General features: G+C 38.6%; 1 protein-coding gene across 1 annotated transcript; it reads right to left on the reverse strand.

Moving 5' to 3' along the window:
• Positions 1-900: 900 nt before the first annotated feature.
• LOC122550423 (collagenase 3-like) lies at positions 901-9,850 on the reverse strand. Its single transcript, XM_043691135.1, has 10 exons — positions 9,708-9,850; positions 9,335-9,591; positions 8,425-8,573; positions 5,740-5,865; positions 5,075-5,236; positions 4,400-4,526; positions 3,036-3,169; positions 2,324-2,483; positions 2,130-2,233; positions 901-1,538 (listed from the first exon to the last, which is right to left on the reverse strand). Exons 1-10 carry the CDS (start codon positions 9,822-9,824, stop codon positions 1,438-1,440), a joined length of 1,437 nt encoding a protein of 478 aa, XP_043547070.1. The 5' UTR covers positions 9,825-9,850; the 3' UTR covers positions 901-1,437.
• Positions 9,851-10,423: the final 573 nt, after the last annotated feature.

Here is a 10,423-nt window from a genome sequence, read left to right on the forward strand (position 1 = left end):
GTTCTGTCCTTGTTACGTTTGGGGGGTTGGAGGTGCGAGATGTAGACAAGATGTGTTGGAGGGCATCTTTAACCACGTGGGAAGGGAAATTACGGTCTCTAAAGAAGGAGGCCATCTGGTGTGTTCTGTGGTGGAAATGGTCCTCCTGGGAGCAGATCCGGCGGAGGCAGAGGAATTGGGCATCAGTGTCAATTCAGGGGGCTTACGCTATCTGAGAAATACAACAGCAATGTGTCAGAGGTATTTAGCAAAACCCATATCAAAGGAAGGATGTGGTGGCATTGGAAGGGGTCCAGAGAATGATTACAAGAATGATCCCAGGGATGAAGGATTTGTCATGCGAGGAACAGTTGAAGACTCTGGGTCTATATTCAGTGGGGTTTAGAAGGATGCAGGCGGATCTGATCGAAACTTACAGAATAATGAGAGGCCTGGATAGAGTGAACATGGAGAAGATGTTCCCATGAGTAGGAGAGACTAGGACCTGAGGGCACTGCCTCAGAGTGAAGGCACGATCCTTTAGGACTGAGAAGAGGAGGAATTCCTTCAGCCAAAGGGTGAGGAATCTATAAAACTCATTGCCATGTCACTGAATGTATTTAAGACAGAGAGTTAGACAGATTCTTGATGGGTAAGGATGAAGGCAGGAGAATGGGATTGAGAAGCACATCAGCTGTGATTGAGTGGTACAGCGGACTCTATGAACCAACTGGTCTAATTCTGCTCCTCTACATTATCTTCTTATGGTATTAGACCTAGGGCCCCAATGTGAGTCTAAACATTTGAACAGAAGGTTGAACATATTCTGAAATAGTTCCACATTTTATTTACTTTTAAAACATCGTCATGCATAAAGCTGAGGTGTGTTGTGTCACAAACCAAACAGGAGTCATCAGCAAATGAATTTCACGTCATTTAATTTTGTTTACAACATATTTGAAGAAAATGACAGGGCTCAATTTACAACGTTCTGACACTTCATTTACTCATGAACCATTTTTCGTTACAAAGCCCTGCACGTAATTCAAGAATATGCAGGATGACATAATTAGATATTGAATAAAAATACTTCTGTCACATGACCATGGATGCTCTGCGCATACACCAGGACTGCAGCATAAATATCAAAACATAAAATATTTAAAAATATTTTGTAAATTAAATCTGTTCTATAGAAATATAATAAATAACATGTATAACATTAGACTAACATTGAACATTAGAAATAAATTATTTCAAACAGTACATCTGTTTATAATAATTGGAATTATTCTTCAAAACAGTATTGTCTAGAATCATTAAAAAATACTTTGAGGTTTTTCTTATATTTGTTGAATATGGTTTTGTGGTTAATGCAAGTCCAGCAAATCATTGCTTTTGTTGATGAGGTGATGGATCAGTTAAAGACAGGGAAGATCATCTTGAATACGTCCCTCTCTAACAGCCCACCCAATAGTTGATCCTGTGCACCTGAAGAACTCGCTGCTCTCTGATGTTGAACAGAAACTCAGTAGATCCATGGAAGAAATAAATATATCCTGCAAAATGGAATAGCTGTTAGTTCTACCCATACACTGAAACAAATATAAATGGCTCTAGTCTAGAGTTCAGAATTTCAGTTCAACTCAAACCGATTGAATAAAATTATTTCCTCTTCAGAAAGCCCATAAAATTACACAATCAAATTAACATACTCTTTGCATCATCTCAGATGGATGTTTGGCACAATCATTGGCACAAAATCCAATTTTGTCCCACTTGACAATCCACAGACAAAAAAACTCAAGCAAAGATGCAAATTCACACTTTCCAGCAGGGGTCACTGTACAGCAACTCACAGCTGTGGCTATACCAAAAACATTTGGCCTAATTGCACAGCCAAATAGTATTGTCCAAACTCAGATCCCACGTCTGCATAGACAGAATCAACAGGAGCTTTTCTGCTCTGTATGATTCCTGTATCTATTGGGTCAATTAAATGAACATTACAAAACTTTGTACGGTTATTACTCTACACAAGAAAATTGCATTTTATCATTGCAAAGTTTATCTTTGCATTTAACTGAAAAACAGAGGGCAAATATTTTGACTATCTCAATAGTTTATTGATTATTTGCTTTTAAATTTACCATGTTGTGCAAATGCTGCATCCACTCTCCCGGGTATTCCTGGCCAGTCATCTGCTATCAGGCGTGGGGAATCTTCATCCATCACTCGTTTCCTTTCATCATAACTGGAAAGAGACGCATATTCTTTATGTAAACAGTGACGTGTTAGTGATGAGAAACATTGATGAATATTTACGTTCAGAATGAACCGTTACCTCCAATACTGGTCTCCTGCAAAGAATAGAGTCTTTGATGTCTCCGCAATATGTACAGCTGCATCGATTTTCTTGACGGATTTCGGAATACCGAATCGGTAGATGTACTTTGGATAACCTGGCATGATATCGTAGCCATTGATGGCCCAGTATTTTTTCCCTGTAGGATTACAGGAAATCGATTAGCATCTGCACATTAATAAATGGTGTTCATTTTTCAAACCTACAATCTCCTTATGTGTGCATCACATCTCAACTGAAAAACCTGAGAACCTTCCATGTGATGGGGTCTTGCCCGAAACGTCGATTTTCCTGCTCCTCAGATGCTGACTGACCTGCTGTGCTTTTCCAGCACCACTCTAATCTAGACTCTGATCTCCAGCATCTGCAGTCCTCACTTTCTCCTGAGAAACTTGACAGCTAATCCTCTTCTGATAATGCACTCACATTAATTTCTTTTTGTAAGACATACAATTTGAAGAAAGTGCTTCTATTGACTGAGGAAGCTCAGCCCCCTGCATATGGTATGATACATTGCCACAGACCCAATCCTAAAGGAGATTATCATTTCAAAATCAGGTCTTCCGATTTCTAATCTCAAAACATGTACACTAAAGATATGAAATGAACTCAAGCTTCAGCCCTCTCGCACTATATCCTCACAGAATCCTATTCCTATGTTCTTTAGCAAAGAAAAGTAACAGGATCCAACCTTTAATAACAACCAGGAAGTCCCTCTCCTGGTTTTCATAGGCCGCATCGATCTGTGCAGGTAACTTTGGCCAGAATGACCGAATTAAAGTCAATTCAACCTCAGGCAGTTGTACATTTCTCCTCCAGAAAAACCTAATGAATAACAATGATTTATTCGAATATATCAAAATTTAGACAACAATGAGAGAAATTCTCTGCATTTAACATGATCTTTGTCCCATTTGTTTTCTTTTCTTTAAGGTGAGGTCACCTCCACGCCTGAGAACATCACCCATTTCCCAACAAACAACACAAACACAGGAGGGAGGGTGAGGTCCTTCCTCAGCCTGGGCATGGGTGACCTTGGTTGTCAGAGGCTGGGGGCCCCTCAGATACAATCATCTTCTGAGTCCAAACCGATTTCTTGGTGGGATTCAGTAGTGTGAAATCTTCATGTGAAGTGTGGTGTTATTGAAAAACAAGGGCAAGGAAGGGTATTAGGTTCCAGACCTCACCCTGCCTCTACCCAACTGCCTCCAGACTCTGACAAGTGACAGCCCCCAGCAATTAATTGCATTGGTTGCCATGGCTATCCAGTTTGGAAACTAGCCAGCCTTTTGAGGAAAAAAAGACAATTTGAGTAGGTGACAAATCGAGGCCTTTAATTGATAATGAATCAATCACTTGATTGATGGCCACTCAAGAGGGTTGGCCATGGATCTTCTCACTCAGAAATTGGATGGTGTAGTGAGAGGGGGTGACTTTCCTTCCAGGGCTAAGTATTTGCCCTTCTTGCCACCTCTCTCACCACCTTCAGGGATGGGTAAATCATATCATATGCTTTCTATTACCAATTTGTAAATTTTGCTTTCAAATAATGTATTTTAAAGGTGCATGTCATGTCTCAAAAGATTTCGCTTTCCCAAAGCTAGGTGGATACCGGTGGCAAGGTTGTGTGAATATCACTTTTACTTCATAATGGTGACTACCCTTCATTCATTCTAAAGCACCACAAGACATCCTGAGCTGACAGACAAAAAGATGAAATCAGTCTAGGCTCTTGTTAAATGCTTTCATTCCACAACCAGCTACTGTGACCATGTCACATTCGCCAGGCTGAAATGGTTTTCATTGTTTTATCCAACGATGTATTTTGATTTGAATTGTCATAATTTCTCTAGATCTCAACAGAGCAGAAACCTAAGGTTTGCAGAACTACAGGCAGAAAAAACCATACTGAAGACTGAGAAGGTCAAAAGACAGGAATGATCACCAAATAATTTGCAAATACCTTTGGTAAAACATTTACAACAAGAGAAATCAATATTATACCAATATAAACATCAATAAAAATATTGTGGTATATTCAAAACCTTGTAATACCTGTCTTTGAAAAACATCATTTCTCCCCGAAGCCCAGCTACTGCATCAAAGGACAGGTTTGGATTACATTTCTCTGGCGTCTGTGGTGGTGGTGGTCTGGGGTTTGGATTGACTTTATTTGATTTCCCTAATTTAAAGTAACCACACATATTACTAAACAATGTAACACAAGTATTCAAGGCAGTGTTAGTAATTACACACTAAAGCAGATTAATACTCACATTGAATTCTCATTAAATGACAACTCTACTGTATATGGTTTACAGCACTGTAATGATTGGAGGTTACAGATAATATCAGTCTAGAGGGGAATTTATCCTGGAGAGAACAGCCAGTGTACTAAACAGGTAGGAAGAAGAAAACTTCTTCAAAATTATTTGTAAGGCGTCGGGAAAACTGCAGTATGTGGGGAAAAAGGAGGAATTAAATTTATATCATTTCTCTTGAGTTTCCATATGTTGTCCACTGAACATATCATAGATGATTGCCAAATGACCTATCTTTCACAGTGTTATGGTCTAGCTCGTTGTGAATAAATTACTGTTATAAAAATAATTCACTTTTACAATGCAATAATATCTTAAGATGTTATCGCAGTGATAGAGGATCAGCTCCTTAATAATCTATATTATTTAGGAAGCAATATTTCTGTGTATATTTGAGACGTGAACCTACCATACAGAGCCTGGATTCCTTTGACATCATCCCAAGAAAGGCGAAACTCATCCATACTTGTATATGTGTAGGTCGGGTACATTAATGCACCTGGATCACGAGAGTGAGCCAGTCCGAGTGCATGGCCAAATTCATGGGCAGCCACAAGGAACAAGTTATAACCTAAATGAAACAATCACAAAGCAGCCTGTTTAAAATCAATTCCAACACATTTATCTCTGCTGCTCTTTAACATTACCATAAATAAAGAGCTGAATGCTATTTGAATGGAATATGACCAGCATATTAATTTAAATCCTGAAATCCATGTAAGCATCCTATACGTCCGCTTATATAGGAGTGGTTCAGATGTCCCAATACTTTAAAGCATTTATAACACTTTTAGAAAATTTAACATTAGCAATTGTAACTGGACAAATATTTAGAAATAGATATCAGTCAAACTGAAAAGCTTTACTAAATTTCTAATCCAATAACATTTCTTGGTGACAAAAAATTAAGGTTGCATGTATATGGGTATATGTTAAAGCAAGGGGAAAATATTGCTAACATTAACATCACCAGCTACCAACTTATATAAATAGCTCTTCAAATAGAAACATCCAATTAATTTTTTTACATTTTCTCTACTGGATCACTTTAATAACTCTGATCAGTTTATGTACCATTTGACCCCATTGTCCAGGTCTCATCTTCATCGAAGTGTGTGTCACCCCCAATGCCTGCTGCAGGGGGGAAAGCATGGGCCAATAATCCGTCCGCTCCATCAAAGGGATAACTATCACCGTGTTCTGGAAATAATGGAACAAAGAATCATCAGAGATCATACTGAACTTGTGACTAGCTGGTAACATGCCAATTACAATACATTTTAAGATAAATAAACTTGAAATGCCAACATTTCAATGTTCTTCGATTTTCTCTTCACACACCTATCAGGTGAACAATTTGTGAACTTCATGACCCAAGCTGCCAATCCTGTAGGAGAATGCCAATCCACTTATCTACTTTCAAGATACCTGCCTCTGTGTGAATGCCGCATTGCACCTCACTAGCCACAACGCAATCTTCAGAACCTAGGCACTGCAACTGGTTAGTCCTCCCCTTCAGAATGTTCCACCATTCAATGAAACGTAGACTAATCTGCAAGCTAACTCCACATGTCAGTATCATCGAGTCATAGAGATGTACAGCATGGAAACAGACCCTTGGTCCAACCCGTCCATGCCTACCAGATATCCTAACCTAATGTAGATCCACCTCCCAACATCCGGTCCATATCACTCCAAACCCTTCCTGTTCATATACCCATCCAGAAACCTTTTAAATGTTATAATTGTACCAGCCTCCATCACTTCCTCTGGCAGCTCATTCCATACACGTACCACCCTCTGCATGAAAACATTGCCTCTTAGGTCTCTTTTATATCTTTCCCCTCTCACCCTAAACCAATGTCTTCTAGTTCTGGACTCCCCCACCCCAGAGAAAATACTTTGTCTATTTATCCTATCCTTGCCTCTCATGATTTTATAAATCTCTAGAAGGTCACCCCTCATCCTCCGATGCTCCAGGGAAAACAGCCCCAGTCTATTCAACCTCTCCCTATAGCTCAAATCCTCCAACCCTGGCAACATCCTTGTAAATCTTTTCTGAACCCTTTCAAGTTTCACAACATCTTTCCGATACGATGGAGAAACAAGTATTATATCTCTTAAAAGATTCGAGCAATCTCAGATTACAATCTCAGGTTATAGTCTAATGCAATATTTACCTTTGCTTGTTTTAAGAAATACTTTTGTCCAGAATTGCTGCAGCCACACTCAAAACCTTCACGATCTTGCTGATATCGGTCGATTGCTTATCACAAACTATATGAGAACTGAAATCATCTTATCTTTGTTACATGTTGTGTTGTGTCCCACAATCAGTATGCCTACATACTCATAATACAATTGCTGTAATTTGGATGTTACGGGAGGGTATAACAGTCTCATAGTCGAGAGTGGGGTGCTGGAAAAGCACAGCAGGTCAGGCAGCATCCGAGGAGAAGGAGAATCGATGTTTCAGGTCTTAGCCCTTCATCAGGGACTTTTCCTGATGAAGGGCTTATCCCCGAAACATCGATTTTCCTGCTGCTCGGATGCTGCCTGACCTGCTGTGCTTTTCCAGCACTATCCTCTCTGATCACCAGCATCTGCAGTCCTCACTTTCTCCTATAACAATCTCATATTCCATCTCACCTCACTTGAAGCATGATCCTCTGTGCAACCTAAGAGCTTACTGATATCCCTGAGCAGTGTAATGTTTTCGCATTATTCTCAGGTGTGATAAATGTCTCTTTGATTCTTCAGTAGCCTGACAGCCACACCCAGTTTCTTATGAGAGACTGCATAACCATCACTGCATCAGGTGCAGTGCATTCTTCTAGAGGTAAACTCACTAACTCATTACAAGTTTCCCTCATCTCTAGATTTATACTTTGTTTTCTCCATGTTGCAGCTGCTCCTATAAGACGTATACAACATTTCAACACTTTCCTGATTATTAACTCAGCCCATAAAGTCTCCATTATCTGCTTATCTTTTACTATATCCTGACTAAACATTGAGACAATTTCTTTCACACTATTCCTGCCCAGCTACAATGTCCCCTAACTTTCTTAGAGATGTGTCAATTCATTCATTTAATTCCCAGTCTTGCCACCCTTGCAGCCATTTAGTAGTGATTGCTATTACATTATAATTCCCTGCACTGATTATTAAATCATTACTGTTCATTTTGATGTCTATCTAAAACACACTAACTTGGCCTACGCGCCCAATTTGCCCATTTGTTTCACTCACGTACATTTCTTAAATCTCTCTCCTGCTTTAATTATTCACACCTAATAACACCCCATGTATGTGCTGGGCACAGCACAATTTCTGACTGTAACTCCCACTCTCTTCACTTTTCCCCATTTTCAGCCTCTTATTTATGTGACCTTTTATACTGGAGTCCTTCCTCCACTTCAAGTTCTCTTGTAACCATTCTATTTATCCTTTCCTCTCGGACTTACTGGCAGCTTGCTTCCAGCCTGGGCCAGGTAAAGCCAGCCCTAAAGGTACAAAGATTTTTCATTTTGACATAAATGTCAGTGTCTCAAGAAACAGAATCCCCTTTCCCACACCTCTCTGCCAGTCAGATATTTACATGCATAAAGTGCTTCTCCGTTTGTGTTTTTTAATGCGTGCATATATTCACAGAAATTTAAATCATGGTAAGTGTGTGTCTTATTTGTCTTAAGTTATACAAAATAATTGAGGTCTTTATTTCCAAACTTGACCAAAAGTCAATTAATCTTTTGATACCTTGAGCTCCGAAAGCGATCATAATATCAGCTTCTCCTTCGTAGATTTTTGTGAAATTTAAAGGTGTGACATCACTCCAAATCTTAAATGCATTCTTAATTGCTTTATTCACATCCACGGATGAAATGTCTGGAGTATAGTTTAGAATTCTGTATTGAAAAGAATAGGAAGTGATATATTGTGCTTAATATTCTGAAGTAAAACTTGATGCAGCAAGGCATTGTAAAGTATATAATCAGATAGACACGCCCCTGCTTCAACTCAAAACTATCATGTGTTGTTGAAAATGATAATGTCACACCAATGGCAATGAGAGCCTGGTACACCAGTGAACAGCCAGGACCATCTTCCTCTTCCACCAATAGGGCTTAGAACTGAAAAAGGATGACAGGAAGAATGGAAGACATAGAGCCGAACCAGGTACAGAAAAGGCAAATAAAGAAATGGAAAGGTTGGACCAAGCAGGTAAGGGGAAAGAAACAAAATGGAATCATAAGAATTTCAAGAAATAGAATCAAATTTAGCAATTCTTTGATAAGAAGAATTTACTGCATGAATGAATGAGCCTGAACAGATGTAATTGTTCCTGTCAATTAACACTGAAATTGAGCAGTAATTCCGTAACATTATCCCAGAATTATTGGGATACTTATGAATTATCAGCTTTAATTTTTGACGGTGAGTTTAATCAGTACATCACATACAAATCCAGAAAATTCTTTAAAAAACAATAATGCTATTTCCATAAGACAGATGATAATGTAGCATGATCTGAGCATCCACAATTAAATTGCCAACTTATTTGTTCATTACTAATAATGTGTGCTGTTAACACTCTCACTTTTTTTGAGCAAGTTTTGGCCCAATCACTCACGGAAATAATGTCATGAAATATTATAAAAACTGTTACCTGTATGTGATATTGTTTTTCTTCCATTTAATCTTTCTTGGAAAGAGATTGTATTCAGCAACATCGGGGACTCCACATCGAGGCTTTTCCATGACTTCCATTGTTGCCAAATCCAGATTCCCAGTTACCCGAAGACCAAAAAATTCTTGCATTTTCTTAATCTTATCTGATAGGGACCTCTTTGATACATAGTTTTCCAGCTTTCTTGCAAACTTTGTTGAACTGTCTTCAAGCTTGTAAAATCTGTTCAAATATGTCTTCAAGAAAAATAAATATTCACTTTATTAAACTTGATATTAGCTGTGAAAGAAAAAAATGTTTAAACTTAAAGGGATCACAAATTTTATTTTGCTAATTGCACTCCACACCATACCTCTGCAAATTGCCGGTCCTGCTCATTTTTCTCCACTTCTGAAAGTAGTGGAACAGCGGAAGAAAATGTGACATAAAGTACAATAAATAAAACTGAAAACCAAAGGCACTTCATCATTCTGTTCTCAACTGAAGATTGAGAGAGGAAATTGTATCTCTGGCTTTCTCACTGTGGCTTTTATAGTGTTTTATTACCGATGATTTGTTAATTGCAGGATGATTCAGATGTGACTAACAGCTAAAACCACAGTGGTCTCATAATTGGTTAAGTGCAACCAGGAAGTCCATTAAAGGATATTCTTTCCTTCCTTCATCCAGTCAGTTATGCTTACTATATGCTATATACTTACTATGCAGCAATTTCAAACAATGTTGAAATTATCCATTATTGATAAATCAGTGCAAAGTGTCATGCTATCACCACACAATGATAAGCTTCTAGACTCTGCATTATTTTCTAACTACACTGGAAATAGAATGTTTTTTCTTTCCTGAATTATTACACTCAGGTTGACTGGGATACAACCAAATCTCTTCTCCTCATATTCCCAACAATAGCCAGGACACAATGGTGTCCAACAGAAAAATATCAAGGCTATTTTCACCCTTTCAAGTCCAAGACAGATAATCTATCCAGCCCCTGTCAGTGTCCTGGTGAAGCTGGTTAATAACATTTTGCATTTTGTCATATTATTCACTCACCCATGAAGTATTTGA

Source organism: Chiloscyllium plagiosum, chromosome 6 (assembly GCF_004010195.1).
Source record: "Chiloscyllium plagiosum isolate BGI_BamShark_2017 chromosome 6, ASM401019v2, whole genome shotgun sequence".
Classification (NCBI taxonomy): Eukaryota; Metazoa; Chordata; class Chondrichthyes; order Orectolobiformes; family Hemiscylliidae; genus Chiloscyllium; species Chiloscyllium plagiosum.